Source organism: Phaseolus vulgaris, chromosome 10 (genome assembly GCF_000499845.2).
Source record: "Phaseolus vulgaris cultivar G19833 chromosome 10, P. vulgaris v2.0, whole genome shotgun sequence".
Taxonomy (NCBI): Eukaryota; Viridiplantae; Streptophyta; class Magnoliopsida; order Fabales; family Fabaceae; genus Phaseolus; species Phaseolus vulgaris.
This window is the reverse complement of record NC_023750.2, coordinates 43324290-43343776: the sequence shown is the minus strand read 5'-3', so window position 1 is coordinate 43343776 and position 19487 is coordinate 43324290. Positions and strand designations below refer to the sequence as shown.

The 19487-nt window shown below is 32.3% G+C and overlaps 3 protein-coding genes across 5 annotated transcripts; 1 reads left to right on the top strand and 2 right to left on the bottom strand.

Moving 5' to 3' along the window:
• Positions 1-337: 337 nt before the first annotated feature.
• Positions 338-6135, bottom strand: LOC137818857 (uncharacterized). 3 transcript variants are annotated; one of them, XM_068622484.1, is made up of 13 exons: positions 6013-6135; positions 5596-5748; positions 5231-5335; positions 5021-5130; positions 3797-3951; positions 3617-3705; positions 2998-3532; positions 2621-2701; positions 1949-2202; positions 1754-1836; positions 1117-1228; positions 742-816; positions 338-661 (listed from the first exon to the last, which is right to left on the bottom strand). In XM_068622484.1, exons 2-13 carry the CDS (start codon positions 5686-5688, stop codon positions 491-493), a joined length of 1863 nt encoding a protein of 620 aa, XP_068478585.1. In that variant the 5' UTR covers positions 5689-5748; positions 6013-6135; the 3' UTR covers positions 338-490. The 3 variants fall into 3 exon arrangements, with proteins under 3 accessions (XP_068478585.1, XP_068478586.1, XP_068478587.1); XM_068622485.1 differs by having other exon boundaries at positions 1949-2172; XM_068622486.1 differs by having other exon boundaries at positions 5021-5125; positions 6013-6107.
• Positions 6136-7481: 1346 nt separating this feature from the next.
• Positions 7482-10950, top strand: LOC137818332 (monothiol glutaredoxin-S15, mitochondrial). Its single transcript, XM_068621681.1, has 6 exons — positions 7482-7682; positions 8121-8249; positions 8349-8448; positions 9405-9471; positions 10613-10691; positions 10781-10950. Exons 1-6 carry the CDS (start codon positions 7620-7622, stop codon positions 10826-10828), a joined length of 486 nt encoding a protein of 161 aa, XP_068477782.1. The 5' UTR covers positions 7482-7619; the 3' UTR covers positions 10829-10950.
• Positions 10951-11138: 188 nt separating this feature from the next.
• Positions 11139-15633, bottom strand: LOC137818331 (uncharacterized). Its single transcript, XM_068621680.1, has 9 exons — positions 14496-15633; positions 14123-14237; positions 13437-13473; positions 13253-13322; positions 13049-13153; positions 12421-12571; positions 12253-12335; positions 11678-11771; positions 11139-11590 (listed from the first exon to the last, which is right to left on the bottom strand). Exons 1-9 carry the CDS (start codon positions 14524-14526, stop codon positions 11506-11508), a joined length of 771 nt encoding a protein of 256 aa, XP_068477781.1. The 5' UTR covers positions 14527-15633; the 3' UTR covers positions 11139-11505.
• Between the last annotated feature and the right edge of the window lie 3854 nt (positions 15634-19487).

The window sequence follows — 19487 nt, the reverse complement described above, 5'->3', positions numbered from 1 at the left end:
TTCATTTACAAAATAAATAATTTCATTACCCTTTTGATCAATAATAAAATTATATTACTAACATTTGCACAACAATGCTTTTAACAAATATTTGGGGTCTTTACACCATTAATAAATGATTTTATAAAACCACTATTACTAAAACATACTTTATATGGTTTTAAAATTGTTATTATGAAAAATTAATTTCTATATACTATTATAAAAAAAAATGCATGATAATATGCTATTCTTCATTATTATATTTTGGGTGATTTAGGAAAAAATGTAGAAAGCAATTTGAGGGACCCAAACAAATTATCTAAAAATAAACAGAACTAAACATGTTAAATGCCTATGATTGAACATGTTTTCACTTCAATAAATGAAAGTCTGTGAAGATGTGTAGCACATTTCAAAACTGTGAGTATTAGCATGTGCCAATACATTAGGCACTTGTGCCATTGCCAATTACATTAAGACAAGTTTTGAGAAGAACAAAAAGTCACTATCAATCTTCCATCATATCACTTGCACCATCCAATTCTTGTTCTGATTCTTCTTCATCTGTGATATCTTGGCCAGTTTCCATGGCATCTTCATCAGATTCTTCTTCACTACTATCCTTGTCCTCAAAAATAACTGGCACTATTTCATCTTCATTGTCCTCCTCATCAATAACCTGTTCCAAAGAAGGCACTAATAAGCACAGGTTGATCACAACTTTTGCTCATTACTTGTAAACAGCTGAAAGAGGCTTACCCCCGAGTAAAGGATGTCTAAGCAACTTGAGAGTTGGATGACAGATTTAAAAGTGGAGACTCTAGACTCAATCAGCTGCACACAAAAAAACAATCAAATAAGAAAAGGGTCATTGGTGCAAACATGATCAACATTTAAAGGTCCTTCTACAAGCATGTCATGTCTTCTACAATCCTTCACAAAGGATTCTGCAGCTCGTGTAGTATTGAAGAGGATAAGTTCATCCTTTGCTTTACAGTTAAATAGAAGACAAAATGGCTTTATTAAGCATAGAAAGAAGAATTTATATTACATGTAAATGATCGTTTAGAAGACACAGGTAGAGAAAGTGACATATTAAGTGCTTATAGAATGGATTTATCATAAGAAACTCACTTGATACAAAGAGTTTAAAGCTTTTAATGAAGATTCCTGGGACAATATTCCGCTTGCATGCTGTAGAAGTAGATACTTCAACCACGGAAGAGCACATGCCAAGATTGCACCTCTGAAACAAAAGGAAAGTAACATTTATTTAGAATTAATCAGGAGTCAGTGCAAAATCTGATAGGTAAAGAGTATATTACTGATACTGGATACTGCCTGTGTTTATGTGGTGTCAATTTTAAAGCAACTTTTGTTATTTATTTTAGTCAATTTTATCAATAGGCTTAGTTGTAATTTTGGTTCCTATATTTTACAAAATCTGCAATTTGGGTCCCACATTTTTTTTCTGCAATCATAATTGCGGGAAAAAAAATATTTAGGAACCAAAATTATACCATCAAGCCTAATTAATATTGATACCAAGTTTTTGACCATTTTCTTGTTTGCTAACTAGAAAACCATAATCTCTTATAGCCCATGTTTTCTCTATCAATATCACTTAAGTGTCATTTTTTTCTTATCTTCCCCTTTCTCCAACCCTTAGTAAAGGAAGATACAGAAATTTTAAATCAAGAAGTGGCCAGTACTTACACAAATAATAACATGCGTACTAAACATACATTTACCAGATTATTGTAGAGTTTACCTAGATTCAATAATGGATATGAGGGAGTATAAAAGTTTGAGGACGTTGGATGGGTTCAACTGAGCAATTGACTTTCTAATAACCTGCAAAAGGAGTTATTGCATCAAGCATAGCAACTAAGAAACTGAGCAAGTGGACAACTTCCATTCAGATATATATAAATAAACTCCAATGGATATAGAAGAGAAAGACAACCTTCTCATCTTGCGTATACAAGCAATCTAGCAAAAGGGTGCGATCGTCAGCATTTAATGCTTGCTTAATCAAAACATCTACAGAGTCTGCACTTGGAGGCTTTACTGAGACAGAAGATTCTTGCTCTTTATCACTCTTGAATTTGTTCTCTTCCACTAAACTTAGACTAGCAAGTTTCTCTCCCATTGTTGGCTCATCCAAATCATTATCAAGGAGAACTCCTTCTGCAGCCTCATGTTGATCTACATCAAATGCTAGTACAAGAAATAACAATCAATTTTTTAAATATAGAATGCGCACTTCTAAGAATTGGTGGTTCTATGGTTCATCATGTCAAAGTGTAAATTTACATAAATCCATACGAGAATGGTTTTAGTAAAACTATTAGACCTGAACACGAATTTAAGGAAATTCAGTCATCTTACATGTCAGCGGGAATTTGTGATAAAAAAATACACTTTTTTAATATTAGGATTGTTCAGATTTCTATAGCCTATACATTCAGAATCTTATCATGCAAATCATAAGTACAACAAAAGAGTAGGTATTTTACAACATTCAGGAAAAAAACAGAATGTATAAAAATGTACTCTCAATTTCAAAGGGTAGACGATGAGATCTAATAAAATGTTACTCATGCAGAGTAACAACTTGAAATATTGCGGTTCTTACCTAAATCCACCTCGTCAGTTGTAACATCAGGATCAGATTGTGCTTGTCTTTTCTTAGCTTTCTTGCTTTCCGTTGGTATTGCTGCTTCCAGTTCCAAGTTACAGGTACATATATAGAAGTTTCAAAAGTTCAGAGGACATACAGGCACAGACTAATAAAGAAAAAAATATCCAATTTAAAAGTTTGTAACATTTTATTCAATTTGGAATTTCGTGAGCTCGTCAACAATCTATGACAAACAACTTCCGGTGGTGCAGGAAAAACATTAAAGATTCAGTAATTCTAGAAACACAAATTTAGAATCACCTAGAATTTAAACAAAATGAAGCAAAAAGGATAGTGTAAGAAAAGCTAAAAACATAATGGGTTTATCAGACCTTTGCCAGAAGGACTGCCATGACGTTGAACAGAATCGTTGGTATCATCTTCTAGGTTTAATACTATAGTCTCCCCTGAATTGCTAATATTTAAGACACTAAACTGAGGATGATCTACAGAGCCATAAGTCACAAGAGCTTTAACCTGTTTGTCTTCTTCAACAGGTTGTAATCTGGATCCAATAATTGAAGTGTGCCCTTTCTTTGAATTTCCACCATTTTCCTTGCCTGTTTCAACTATTTTGGTCTTTGTGGTCAATTTAGTTGGCTGTATCTGATCTTCGGAGGAAGCATTCAAATTCCAAATATAAGCAGAACCTCTACCCATAACTGCTAAAACAATGATATCTTCTTCTTTATTGTAACCACAGTGGCAGTCCAAAACTACTGGAGTATGTCTTATGGGAAGTGCGGGACCTTTATCCACATTTCCTGAATTTAAATCACATTTCCAAACTTGAAGATGTTTACCCTCAAAATCTGATGTAACTAAACTTTTGGCATCATTGGATATAGAAATGTGCTGCACATTTCCCTGTTGAGGAATAAAAGTAAAAACTGAGGATGCTTTTACTTGTAAAGAAAAATATTCATATCCAGAATAAGTAATGAAGATTACCAAATCATTGGGGAACTTCAGAACCTCTTTCCCAGCTTCCCAGCTTATAACCCGGATTTTAGAGCTGACAATAGCTAAATATTTTTCATCTGGAAAATAAGTAAAATTACAAGTGTCAATTGTCATGCAAGAAGAAGAATGATTATAGTGAACCAAGCTCCCAATGGAATAAGTACTCACCATGTGAAAAAGCCAGAGAAGTGATAGACTTTTTTGAGACTTTAAATTCTTTTAAAAGCTGTCCTGTTTCAGTATTAACCTCGTATGCCATCCCATTAAGTCCAACAATGCGAAGAACACATCCATTGTTTGCAAATGAGAGTCCACAGATCTCCCTGTATGATGACAAGAATAATGTATTACAACAGACTAATATAAACTATCATCTTAATCTCATATGAAAGCATAAAAACTAAGATATGGATGTCCACATATGATAATGTCAAGGAAATTATACGGTTTTCAATTTGATATAGAAGTACAGAATCTGCATATTAAATGTAGATTCCTATACACCATAGACCAAAATAAAAAACACAAAAATTTATTTATCCTTTAGCCAATGAACAAAAGCTTTAGTTTTATCCCACTAGATGAGGTCTATTACATAGATTACGCAATTCTCAAAGACATTATTCACCATAATAATTTTCTTCAATGCCATTTTTGGTCTCTCTACCCTTTTACAAAATGGTGCAAAATCATGTGATGTAGTGCCTCCGAAGTCCTTCTTTGTACATGTCCAAACTACTATTTCTCCATATGGTAACATATTCATCAAGATATAGCAGAATGACCAAACAATAAGCCAATGAACTGTGAGTCCAAGTCTCATATACAGAGAACCAAATAAAAAGTGACATTGGTCTAACATTTTTACATTTGATGCCACCAAACAGATTTCTCAGGACAATAAGTCACAATTGGTACAAGGGACACGTGTTTTGTCTACCAAAAAATCTCTACTAAGCTAGCAGCTCAAGTTTGTCAAAGACCACCAAAGTAAAACAGCACTTTTACATCATCAAACAACAATGACTTTTGTAAAATATACCATGTACGGAGATTAGTGTAAAGATAACCAAAAAAACAGACTAGTATGGATAGTTTTACATTGTTCTATAATATAACAACGTTTTTAGGATATGTAAGATAAATTGATAGTTTTTTTTTATTTAAAAAACTAAAATAAAAATTTTGGTCCCCACACCTAAGATCTTTTTTTCGTGTAAGTCCCCTAGATGAAAAAATCTTTATGAATTAATCCCTCTTTAAACATTTTAGATTTGGTCCCTATTCTTTGTAAATAATTTTTCATGCGTGACTGAAAAGAAAAACAAGTCAGATATAAGGACTAAATTTAGAATTAACATGGCAAAAAGGAAAATGAAATGAAAATAATACCCGGGATAGCTGGTAATCAACTTTCTCTCACCAGTGGAAACATCAACAGCAAGAACTCTTCCTTCGATTGTGCCAAGAGCTAATAAGAAAGTTCCCTGTTCTTTTCTAAACTAATTACAAAAGAGTGCAATCCACATCAGGGGGGAAAAGTATGATTCTAGCGTAAAAAAGAACTAGTGATTAAAAGATTTTTCCAAAAGCCCATACTACCTTTTCTCCAGTGAAACTAGTTGCAATACAAGAATAACGAAGATCATTATCTCCATCTGATGGCTTCCACTCTGCTAACAAATGTCCAGTGCTTGTGTTCCAAATCTGAAAATTATTGGATGATTTTTTGTTACAAACCTAACATCCTCACATGAATCAGAGTAAGTACAATCATAGAATTCCATTGTCCAACAAAATCTCATTGGTGACTGCAAAACATCTTGACAACTTAACATTATTCTAGCACACCATCAATTTGAAAATATGTCATCCCTAGGAACATATCTGGGAATAGTTCAGCAAAATTACTAACAAATATGATATTTAAGGGGGGGGGGGGGGGGGGGGGGGAAAGATTAATTTACTTTGGCCGTCCCATTGGCAGACAAAATAGCAGCATAGTCCCCATTCGGAGTGAAAGCAGTGAGAACATGTTTCTTTGATTCGCCCTTCACCATCTCACTCAGCTTCTTCCAAGTAGACAACTATGTAGAGACACGCAAACAGTGAAGAAGCACCTAAATCAGACATAAAGCCAGTCAGAACTATGTAAAGATTACAACTTTGCAGTCATAAAAAATCATTAGACCAACTGGGTCGCTCAAAACGGTGAAACTAATCCAATAAATCACAAAACTTCACAAGTTCCAATTTTGAAAAAAAAAAAACTAATGTTTGCAGACAACATATTAGAAACCAAAGGGGTTTTATCTCTGAGGAAATTAAGAATTAGAAAAGAAGAAGAGAAAGGTAATGGATAAGGATGAGACATAAACCCTAACCTAAGCAAAGTGAACGGAAATAACCGATCAAAGGAGAATACTTGTGATATATGGCGTCTTCAGGCAAGAGGCTGCGGAGTGAATGACAGAGGAAGAAAAAGGGTTTTGGGTTTTGGAATAATTAAGATTTTAAGGGGCAATTTTGACCTTTCAAACTTTATAATTTTCTATTTTTATGTTTTAATTTTTAAACTACACTGTATTCAAAAGACGAGCTGGGTTCACTAGTTTTTTCTTTTAACCGGTGGAAAATTAAATTGCACGATTATTTATTTATTAAGTTTTGTTTTTTTAAATAATAAATTTTAAATATTACTTATATATTAATTTTGAAATTTTATAAGAAAACATAAATATTTGAATTGATTACAGTAAGTACGAATATGTTTATAAATTTAATTAATATGTATGATATGAATTATAAAGAAATAAAAATATAATTTATTAATTTATACTCCTATACCTGAATATAAAGATGATTCTTCTTTATAATCGGTTTTTTTGGTATACATAAATTTTGTTTGATTATTTAATATATCTAATTGTATTAGTATAATAGAATATTTTGTCATTCCATATAAATTATTTAAAAAATAAAATTATTTTTAAATTTTTTAAATTAATATTAAGAGACCGTTTTTATATATAAACTAACTTCTCACTTTTTTCTTAATTCTTTATTTTAAGGCAGCAAGGCAACAACAGAAAGAATGAACATATTCTCAGATTTAGTTTACATATCAAATAAAATAATTTTCATTTTCCATCACTCTGTCCATTACATTTCAAACGACTCTATTATTTGGTAAATCCTTAATGTCAACATCATAACACTCTTCGATTTAAAAACCACTAATGAAAGAAATGAAAAAGAAAATGAAACTTAAAGCGTATGTAGCAGAGACACAGACACGGATAAGATACGATACGTAAAATCTCTAAAATGTAGGACACGGGGACACCAATCTATATATTATATAATTATGAATTATATAAATTGACAATAAAGATTTAAGTGTACAAGTATGTTACAGATTATTTTTTGGAGTAGAAAGATGTTTTTCATAACTGGTTCACAAATATTTGTTTCTTATTCTTATAATCAGAATAACAATTTATACAATAAAGTTTGAATTTTAGAAAATGAATGTATTTTTCCTTTTTAAAATTGTGTTAGAATTATCAGAAATCTAACAAATACCTTTTGAATTGGACACTTCACAGATACGTGTCCTACAAGTATCATTTAAGAGGAATGTCCGAGTTTCATAGCTTGAGAAGACAAAAATGTTGATTAATCAATTCATTTGTTATCTTTTACATATTATTGTTTACTTTTCAATTTCTAGTAATCCAAAATCATGTTGTAGGTTAAATTCCAATTATCATGAAAATTGAAGCGGATATGAAGCACAATTGCGCTGTATTTCCTGTAGTATGTATAATATGAATTATAAAGAAATAAAAATGTAATTTATATATTTACATATGTATATATAAATATAAATAAGAAAATATAAAAAATTACAAAGCAGATTTTGGTTTTTAAACTACACGGTACTCAAGACAAACTCCGTCTCCAGGTTTTTGTTTGTGGGTTTATTCGAATGGCGACATCCTTGTCAAACATGTTCTTCAAGGGACTCGCCAATCGTTCTTTCAGCAGACCCGTGAGATCTTCAGCCCTTACCTCTTATGCATGATTAATCGTTACGTAGTTTATTTTTCGCATCTATTTTGTGGGAATCATAAAAAAGTTTCATTCTTTACTCAGTCTTATCTAATGGGCATCGTTCATTTTCCAGATCTTGGGCTTTTTATTTATTTTTTAATTTTAATCAAATTTTGTCCTTTTACCTTTTCTATTTAACCTGGTCAATAAACTTGCTTAGGTTGGAATTATGATTATGTATGCCTGCTTCATCCTCGGCTTTTGAGTTACCCCAAATTGATTTTGGAGATGGTGCTGTATATATAACACTGCATTATGTATAAAAAGAAATATATTGTTCTAATCAGTGCCAACAATTGTTGATTAGTTATTTAGATTGTCAAATTCCATGTTGTAATCTTCTTTTTGTAACTTACTTCCTTTAATATGGTGACAGTTAAATGGGTTGTTTTATTGCACAAGATACTCAACTTCTGTATCAAATGATTCTGACACGCATGATGACTTCAAGCCAGCTAATAAGCTTGAGGGTTCTGGGGTTTCTTTGGCAAAAGTTATTGAACAGGTAATGGTATATCAATCAATCCTTTTGTCCAAGAATGTTATTTTAATAACGTGAGTGGTCTGTAACTTGAAAATTTTGGTCACCGGTTAATATGTGCAGGATGTGAAGGATAACCCTGTTATGGTTTACATGAAAGGTGTGCCTGAATTTCCACAGTGTGGTTTTAGTTCACTTGCTGTTAGAGTTTTGAATCTCTATGGTAAGTACTAAAACATCCTATGCACACGAAGCTGTATGTTCTATGGTTGTCACTTTATGGAGGAAGTACTCTGTTTCCCTATGTTAAAAAAAAGTGTGCTCCAATATGATAACCAGTTTTATAATGTTGAGTTGTATAGTATGACATGGCAAATACAAAAAGTTATATATGAAGAAAGAGCGTGATACAGAGCATAGGCAAGGACTGGTTTTTGGGAGGTTCTTGGTGTGGATGTGCAGTTTCTATGTTAATATTTGAAAAGCCTTAAATATATGAGACTTTAGCATCAAGAATTCAGATGTAGGTTACGTTTCTAATAAAACAAGATGGAAGATTAATTTCTTGAAGGCAGATGACTTTACAGTAGCCATTCTATTGCTATATTCTTGTGCTCCATAGTCACCTCTCTAATTTAGTTTAATGCTATCATTTAGAATTCAATATTATAATTCACATTTCACATCTATAATACGAAATACCTATGAGAGAAAGCAGTGAGAAACAATACCTCATTGCCCAAAGCAAGGTCCCAAGCCCAATGCCGATGAACTCCTAGTTTCCTCCCCAGTTCACTCATTACTTGTACCGCCTTGATGTGGAATTCGTTATTGAGATCAGCTCCATCTTGCATGAACACCTTGGCTTGATGCTCCTCCTTCATTTCTTCCTGTTAAACTCTTCAAGGCCTCCTTTATTAATCCAGCAGCTGGCCCATAAGATCATATTTGGGCTCTATTTGTATACCTGCTTCTCTGGAATTTAATTAAAATGATCCATATGCTTGTATTATATATGCTATGCTTCAAAGGTCAAAAACGTTTTTCTGTTTGCTGATACTTTCTTTCTTTTCTTTCTTTCTCTATGGTGAAGTTGTAAAAGTAGTTTGTTACCACATGAATTCACATTATTTGATAACAGTTCTGTAAATTACTACTATCATTCTTTTGCTCCTGCAGCTGTTCCTATAAGTGCTAGAAACATTTTGGAGGATGTTGAACTAAAAAATGCTGTAAAAGCCTTTAGGTAACTTCATGCTTGTTGATCTTGTATTATTATTATTACTCTCTGCTTCCTAACATATTGCATATGTGACACTGGGAAAAAAACATCAATCATCTACAATTGTAGTTTGTACATAGTTTACTTAGCATTTTTATTTATGGTAGTTTGTCATTGTGGTGGGATAAAGGTCTTCAAGGGCCTTTGGCAATTGAATTTCATTTTTCGGTATCAATTTTTCAAATTCCATCGGACTAGGATTTACCTCATCAAATTCCCCCCCTTCCAATGCAGACAACTATCCCACGATCAAGTTCACCTAATAGCTGTTGTTACCATCACCAACTCCTATAAATCTCCTTATCATTCTTCATGCAAGTCCTTTCTTTATATTGATTTTTTTCTCCCTAACCCATTCTCAATTTTTTTTTGCTTTGCTTGTTTGGCTAAATTTATTGACTGTTTCCTTTCTTTGTCCTCTCTCTTTATTTTATATTGTGTAGTGGAGATTGTGCTATTCTTTAGCATTAATATTTGATCATTCTATCATTAATACAAAAGGTGATATTATTCCTTGGGAAACCAAAGAATATTTTATCATTATAACTAGTAATAGATCTTCTGAGTATGAAGGTAAGTTGAAGGGTTTTACAATTACTGTTTATGATAAATAAAAAGTTTTCAGTAGAATAACAATGGAAAACCCTTTAATGCCAATGAAATTTAAGGAATGAGTTCCTTGCCTCTGAAATCAACAATCAAGGTGAGTTTGAAAATCAAAATTTGGTATCCTTTTCTTTATGAATCTGGAGCAATTTAATAGTATTACCTAGTGAGTTTTACCGGTTGTCATTTGTCTTTCCTTCCCTTGAATCCTCTAGTCTCTGACCATCTAAACAACAAACATGTTGAATCTCTGGATATCAGTCAGCCTGCAAATGTCTGCATTTAGTGTGATATACTGTAGAAATATCTTTAGATATATTTCATTTTTCGTTTGCATTTAATGTGATAATTGCGAGCTCATATTCGATTGGTTCTTGAGCGTTGTACCACCATATGTATAGGTGGTTATTAACCCAGTTTCCTTTTAAAGTTTAATAATTAATAAATAAGGAAAAAAATTGTATGACATCCTAGTCTTCTCCTTGTTCTTTCCGAGCAGTAACTGGCCAACATTTCCTCAAGTTTTCATCAAGGGAGAGTTTATTGGTGGATCGGATATTGTTCTCAACATGCACCAGGTTTGTTCCCGTTTCAGTGCCTTTTTTTCCTACTTGTGGTTAGTAGTATTTTTTAACGGACTGTACAATAATATTGTATTTTCTTGTAGACTGGTGAATTGAAGGAAAAGCTTAAAGATGTTACTTCCAATAACTAAACACACGCCCAAGGTAGTGAAGTTTTAAGAGATGTAGTAGTTTACAAGAACTTAATGTCAACTGATGTGAACTTTTTTCTAGATTATATTCAAATAAGAAGTTTCGACATTCCTGTTTGTAAGATTTTTTTTTCTTTTTACTCTTTGTTCCTTGCTTTAATTTAAGATCATATGAAGGTAAATAAGAGTCAGGACTGAATTATGTTTTATATGCATCTGGATTTGGAGGCTGCTAAAATAAAATTTGATGTTTGCTTAAACGTTCTCCATTCTCAAACACCTAATGATACATGACGTGCAATGGAAGGTGTTGTGACTATAAAACAAACTCATACTAAGTAGTTTGCAGGATTTCATAGCTCCAAACGTTCATGCAAGCATTTTACACTAATCCCCACCCCACCAAAAAGAAGAAAACACTCAGAAATTGATAAAAAACACAACTAAGTACCCTATATTACAATAATTGAAACAAAATCTTTCCAACAGTACAACTGACCCTGTCTCTAGGTACTATGATAATGTGAAGGGAGATAACTACTTGTAAACACATTCAGATCTTTATTTCTCAGCAGCATAACTAAAGGAACGCAGAAGACTATTCCTCCTATACCAATACCATATTATATATACTGAAAAACCATTTCGTGGTGTAGCCACTCGTTATGTTATGTTATTCATGAGGATCCCCCAAGCCCCAGCCTTGAGTTAAGCCAATTGGAGACCTCATCCATCTCCCTAGGAACAGTATAATGACCAAGCCTGCACTCAAAAAAGTTTAATGATTACATTAATTGATATTTGATTCATTCGGAACTGGGTTATTTCTGCTCAAGAAAGAGGTCTTACCCATCATATGACTTGAATGTAATGTATCGAAACCCTGCTGAACTCAAGGATTGAGCTGATTTCTCTCCGTATTTGTAGAGGACTACATCATCACCTACAAGATGAATTTGAGATGTTGGTTTCAGTCAACAACTATGCTTATTGATGGCAGCAAAAGCAACCAATATATGCAAACTATTGTTACATGAAATCTACTTCGCAGCAAATATTTATCAATACACGCTTTTAGTCCAATGAAACAAGATAGTGGTGAGTTTATAACAAAGAAACATGGTTTCAACATTTAAGTGCATGTTTCTATTCATATTAGCTTATTGAAAATAGTTAAAATATTAATTAGCTTGATTTTAGTTAAATATTGACATGTTTGATTTTAACATTGAGAACTGTTACTTAAGTAGTTATTGCGTTGAATCAAGTTTAGTATGCTAAAATTTACTATAATTTTTTTTCTGCATAGCAGTAACCAAACACAAATCACTTTACTTCAAAATCAGTTGTGCAAAATCAAATTCATTCAAAATCAATGCTGCAAACTGTCACATAAGCACATGCTAAGATGTAGGGATGCGTACTGCTTCCATGGCTCAGAAGAACAGGTAATGAAGCAGCTCTCCTTCTAGCTTCATGTGACACTTCAATTTTGTTCCTTAAGCTCCTACATAAACAGAAGTTTCCAACCATTAGCGTGTGATTCCATTGTCAGCATATATACACATGATTTAATGTCAGTGAAATCATACATTGATCCTGGAAGCCAGCCACTTAGTCCAACAACTGCTCTTAAGTTCACTGGATATGGGATGCCATTTCCATACCTTCCCATGGCAAAACAAGTTGCAGAGTATTGAGCTACTGCAGCACCCATACTGAAGCCTCCAATTCCAACTTTCACTGTGACAGAAAATCCCACGTCTTACTAGAATGAATGAATCTACCAAATATCAATCACAAGTCCCAAATTGGATATGCTTAAAGGAGCAAAAGTAACAAACAGATTACAGATTGATAATTTTCACTACAAGAAATATTGATGTTAGCCTTCCCAAAAAATTCACACAGACTAAAAGGGACACCAAAGTCACTCTAATTATCATTTAGTGTCTTCCTTTTAGTCTTTATGTGAGTTTTTTGGGAGGCTAACATCAATATTTCTTGTAGTGTTTCTTTATTTATTTTTCCTTTAACGTGAATGGTGTTAAAGATGAAGAAAAATCCATTCTCATAAATTGGAAAACACTTGGGAAATGCTTAATGTCTTGTTTACATAAACTTCTTAGTACGCATCTTATACAAAAAGAAAATAAAAAGGCATTTCATGACAAAAATATATTCAAACAGAATCTAATTGTCATTCAGTTTAAAAGTTACCATCAGCTGGCTCTGTTGACAACAAGTTGGCAATGTGTGCTGCTGAGGCATCTAAACCCTCTGAATCATCTGGACCATCTTCTGAAAGTTCTCCCATGTCGAACCCTGATGAGTAATATTCAACTACAAGAGTTAGCTTACAGTAACAAGGTGCTGATTCAATCAGAATGAATAAAAGCAAAAGAGGGGTTTGTTTAATATTACATGCAGTGCAGGAAAAACCACCAAGTATTGTTACAGGGCGGGTAGGAGCAGTTGGGCAAATCCATTTTATCTGCACAATATCACATCATATATTTTGTACAAGAGAATAGATTTATCAGAATATTATAGGGATAAAGTGAGAATATGTGCGTACAAAAGCAGACTAGGAAAGTTCATTTCTTACATTTGGAAGTGGAAGAGATTCCAGCAGCTGATATGAGCTGCAAAAAATCCAAGCTCAAGATTTTTATTATGCGTGTCTCATTAATTAGAATAAGAGAATAATGCAATTAGGCATACACAGATTTGTAAGATAAAAACCCATAGATTAAAATTATCAAACTGAATAGTATTTTCTGTTGAAAGAAAAGTTCTATAATGTGTTAGTTTTTCTAGTCATAAAAATATTCTTATGTCTAAATAAAGTCTTGTCAAGTTACTCATATTAATAGAGAAAACAAATGATCTTGTGGTCCCCAAATTGAGAATCTAGTATATACTCTTCCAAATCAAACTTTAAATATAACTTTTTCCAACAGAATTTATTCCATTTAGAATCTCAACTGAAAGAAACACCACACTGAAAACATACAGCACCTAAAAACACAAGTTTGGATCCCTTAGTTATATTTGAAGAGTATTATCAAAAGTACTGTCCAAACTTACCTCATAGCTCTGAAGGAGCATATCAAAATGGAAAAACAGAAAGTGGGTTTAGGTGAAGAAAAAAATAACAATGAGGAGATAATATAGAGGAAGAAGAGTGGACAAGCTTTGGAAGGATCCACACTAGAAAAAGTACAACACATGCCTTGTAAGGTGAACGAGGAATATAACAATAACAAATGTTAAAGATATGACAATCCATACCTCAAACCATTGTCACCAAGACCATGCAGCCAAACTATAGTGGCTTGGTGTTTTCCTTTTGGCCTCACCACATGTGTCTTCCCAAACTCCAAACTTCTCCGAGCAGTTCTACTACCTGCAAATGGCATATAAAGTTTTGAAGATTGTTGATAGATTTCAAAATACGGCACAAAAGTGAGGATAATCTTCAAATGGATCGAGTAAACTATCATTGATTGTAATCAAACAATAGGAGAAGCTAGAACAAAAGCAGATGCATGAATAATAAAAATAACTTTCCAAATACAAACATTTTTAGAAACAAAGAGCTCAGGGAGCAACATGCAAGGTGTAAGAAAGGATAAGGAAAATCAAGAGGAGCAAAAGAACAAACCAGAGCCCATATGATAATGTGCATAGCTCATCTTTCTGTGACAAACTGTTCTCAACACTCCCAGCTGTTGAAGTGTGTGAAGGGACTATGAAGAGGTTATGCAATGAAGAATACAGAATGGTGATGCCTCTTTATACCCAGACGGGTGAGGTGGAGTTGGAATAAAATGTGTAGGTGTGTCTCCTTGTGTACGTGTAGTGTTCACACCACACCACACCACACCAGCAATAGAGTGTGCTTAGAACCGCCTAAGAAAGCATCAATGAAAAGGAGAGGCATAGACAGACAAAAGCAGAAAACCTTTTATGGGCAAAGAGAATCCAAGCAGTGTAAAGCACATTCATCCATTTCTAAGGCACACAGCAAGGACAGAGGACTCGCACATAGAGAGAATCTATGCTTGTGGCTGTGGCCAGAAAATAAAGATAACAGCAACAGCAGCTGAAGAATATTACTGAAAACAAGAAAGAATAACCGTGCTTGTAAAGATCATATTTGTTTATCAATTCCTGTTTGATTGATTGATGGGTACCCATTAACCTCAAAAACCAAAGTCTTTTTCTTTTCCTTCACTTTTTGTGTCCTCAAATTATCACAGACTAAAACAAATTCTAGAAATAAAAATGAATGAGAATTGCTATTGGAAAGGGAACCGCAGCTTCTAGGTATTTTCCCCTACTTTCTAGCTCTTAACTCATAACATTTAAGCTGAGTAGTAACCTGGATCTCAAATTAGAAGTGACAAGAAAAAGCATGCAAGCCTTTTACTACATTTGCCTCTCTCTTACTTTCTTGCTTGCCACTACTCCTAGTTGCTCAAACCCCACTTCAACAAAACTTTTGTTAGTTTATACTCAGTCATGAACAAGTCCAAAGGCTATAGCTTCTCCTCAGTAGTGCCAAAACAAAAACAAATACATAACCTCTTCAACACACTAAACACGTTAGATGAAAAAATAACACATCCTAGAATCTTCACTTATTTTTTGTTTATGCATACCCATTAAACATTAAGCTAAAAGAAGGAACATTAAGAAACAAGAAGCACAATGGAATAAAAGAAGGCCATTGTTTACAAAATCTCATTTATAAATTATTAGTTGCAGATTGCGGTTTATCTTTTCTGTGGTTTCATATAAAAAGGCTTTAGTTGACTCTAACTTGGATACATACATCATACATTCCACCGGCCACTTCTTTTATTTGGTTTATATATTTTCTTTTCATGTCCCCAAGTGGTGCAGATATTTGCAGCTTTGATTCTCACAGTAATAGCAAATATGTAATTTATTACAAAAAGTGGAACTGGCATATATCCATGCCATCCTCAGCAACATAAATTTGATGTGTGCACTATGCATAAGTCAATGACTACATTCATTGCACACCACTATGTCTCTGTTCACCTATAAAATGCAGTTTTCATGGAAATCTTCAAGTGCAATATGTGCTTCTTCTTTCACCTAACTGGTTATTTGTTTGGTGCTGCTTGTCTTAACCTGTGAATGAACAATTCTAGTTGGATATTCTCAATCTGTGAATTAATTTAATCAGGGTCAGGAAAAAGAACCACCACCAACAATTTTTTTTTTCTTTTGCCTTATGAACTTAACTTTGATAACATGCATACACAAGGATGATAAATACATTTCATACTTTGATATATATGTATAAGACAGTGCTAGAACACTGACAGCAAGATTAACATTAAACTGATCATGATTCTACTTGGATGGACAATAAATGGTTAGAAAAAGGTTAATATATGTGTTTTCCACAAGTCCTCCTTGGAAAAAGTTAAATGTGATTCTACTTACATGGCAGATTCTACTTGAATGGCCAATAAATGGTTCTGCACCTAATGTCTTCCTGGCTCAAAAAAACTAAGTGTTTTCCCTAATATATCAACTCAGAACACCTTTTTTCCTTAGCCTGACAATACAGTAAAAGAATAGCTTCAAATAGAAATAATGATAATTAATAATTGCATTAGTTGAAGCATAAGTGTCTGTTTAGGAAAAAGTTCTGTTGACACTATTTTTGTCTTATACTCTCTATCTGCCAGCATGTTTCGACTAAAGAAATAAACAGAGTTAACTAAAGAGGGTGGATATCATGAAGAACAAATAGATAAAATTAAAAAGTTAACTATGTATATTAGACCAAAAAACACTAATTATCTCATTTTTTTCTCTATTAATTCCTTTTCATTCTAAAAGCAGAGAAAGCATTAAGTAGTAGTAGCTTAAATAGGCAAATCTTTATAGCAAGGGAACATAACAATACTGAGTAAGAAATTGAAAAGCAGAGTAAACTATGAAATTCCAAAAGTAGTGGAAGTGGAGTGTGACCATTTTCATTTATTTTAGAGCTCTGATTTGCAATAAGCTGGAATGCACAGAGGAAAATTTATTCTTTGTATTTCTAATGAGGAAGAAAACGACAGCAACAGAAATTAAAAACTTCCCTCTCCTTGGGAACTAACAAATAACCATTAACAAAATTGTTTATTTTCTTAAACTTGCAGATTACGCCTGTGGTGTATATATTATGATTTAGGGTACGAAGCTGGTGCTAATCTATTGAGTAGACATTTGTGAACCATAATAAGTGTGTTATTAGCTACTAGCTTCACTTTCTGTCACTCAAAACTATAGATTAATTATGAGATGAGGATAAAATAAATTACTCGATCTTTGTTAGGACAAAACGAACATTATATACTTTCATGCAAAAGCCACCCTCACAAAAATGATTCCCATTGATTCCTTATTTTATACACTTTATCTTATTTCTAATCGATCTACCTTACGCTTAAATGGTCAATTTGTGCGTGAGATTATATATTATGAATGGTTTAATCATGACTACCAACTTATACGTGATACTATATATTATTAATAGTTTGATAGTGATCTTATAAGACCAATAAATTATCCTTATAATAGACTCAAAATGACTCTGATATCATATTTAAGTATAACTCAAACTCATAAAACTGACTTATAAAATTAAATTTGAATTCTCATTATCAAATATTTGTTATTTTTAGAATCTCCAACCATCTTAGCTATTAATACAATAAACAAATTGTTCTCGAATTGGGTTGAAACCAAAAGAACTATTCACACACTTCTCAATCAGGCGATCAACTCTTCTTTCCTCTCAAAGCGGGCTCCTCACTCTCCTTTCGCTGCTTTCCCTCTTATCCTCTTGAAGTCCAGACTCGAATGGTACTTACAAAAGGCACTCCGACGTTTAAATAAGTGTTCGATATTCGGTACTCGACACTATTAATATTGTATGATGACGTATCTAATTCTTGGAATATGTGACTATTTATATTATTATTATGTGTCCTTTATTATTTGGGTCAAATTAGAAAGTTGAGTCATACTTAAAAATGCATTACTTAATGTTTGATCGTTGATTAATCTCATTAATCCTACTTATACTTATGCCAAGTCATCTTCTGGACCCTGAAGACCCTACCAATAAACAAATGTAATGTAACATCTCAATCAAATGTTTACACCCCCAAAAAATCTGCACATATTTATGCATTTTTAATAGCAGTAATTTGAAGCAAGGCATGTCTGTGAATAAAAAAATGCAGAGAAAAAAATTGCAAAAAAGAGAGTAGTGATGTGTGCTTTTGCTGTCATTTCTGTGCGATTTTCAACTATCGAATCAATTGATTTGGCAGCGTGGATGCGCATTCTGTATTAAGTAAATTTTACGATACAACGCTTATGAATCTTTACAACTCAAATAAAGTTGACATGATCAATTTTATTACTTTAAAATCTGACTAGACATTTTTTTACTTTTATTTTCAATTAAAAATAATTAATCTTCACTTAATCACATAAAATAATATATATTCTTCTTTTAACTTTTACTGTCTTAAATGCAATATAATAATTTATGTTATAACTCTGAAAATTGTAATAAATTTGTGTTTGTGTGAAAAATTAGAGAGGATATATTATTAATAAGTTTAAAACACACACAAATTAAATTAAGATAGTTTTTTTTTAAGTGATGGTAGTGGAAATTAACATCGATTAAAGATGAGATAAATTTATAGTATATAAGTTTTATAAAATTAATTTTTTTTAATAAAAATAAATATTCTTATGATCACATATAAATAATTATATTGAAAATGTATTATTACTTCAAAAAGTGGTGCTTTTTTAAAAGACTTAGAATGATTTTTATAAAATCAACATTCGTTTTTCTTACTTACACGTGAAAATATCAGCTCATTTGATATCTTTGTGTTTTGGTGTGATATTAAACGTAAATTGTTCATATTTTATATTTTATGTTGGTTGAGAAAATATTATTAGAATCGATAATTGTATTTGAGATATTATTTGCTTTGAAATTTAAAACTCTAATTTTGTTATTAAATGATGTCTCGGATATTAAAAAAAATGTGTACATAAATTATTATTGATCTCGACTTTTAAGCGATGTGATACTATATTCGGCATAACGGAATAAATCTTTCAATCGATGACTAAAAAAACGAGTTTTCAATTCTCATATACAACACCAATGTTCAGATCTCAAATTAGTTGAAATGACGTGACAATTGGAAAAATGTGTATATAAATTGTTCTTCACATCTACTCTAAATAATGTATGATTATATTGGATATACCGAAACACTAATATGGTCAAAATTAAAATACATCAATTTAAAAAAAAAAAAAAAACCTAGTGATCTTATGAGGATTGAAAAATTTATAGTCACAAAAATAAAGCCAAAGGATTACTTATAAAAGTGACGTTAACTTTTATAAATATCATATGCTTATCTTTTTATTCTTCACTTTGTATACAGAATCTATTGACATTAAGTGTTGAACTTTATATTTAATACCTTTATTGTTACTTTAGTTTAATTATTAAATTGTGAGATATTTAGTAAAAAAAAATCATGTATTTTTATGGGAACTAAATATTCATTGATATATAATA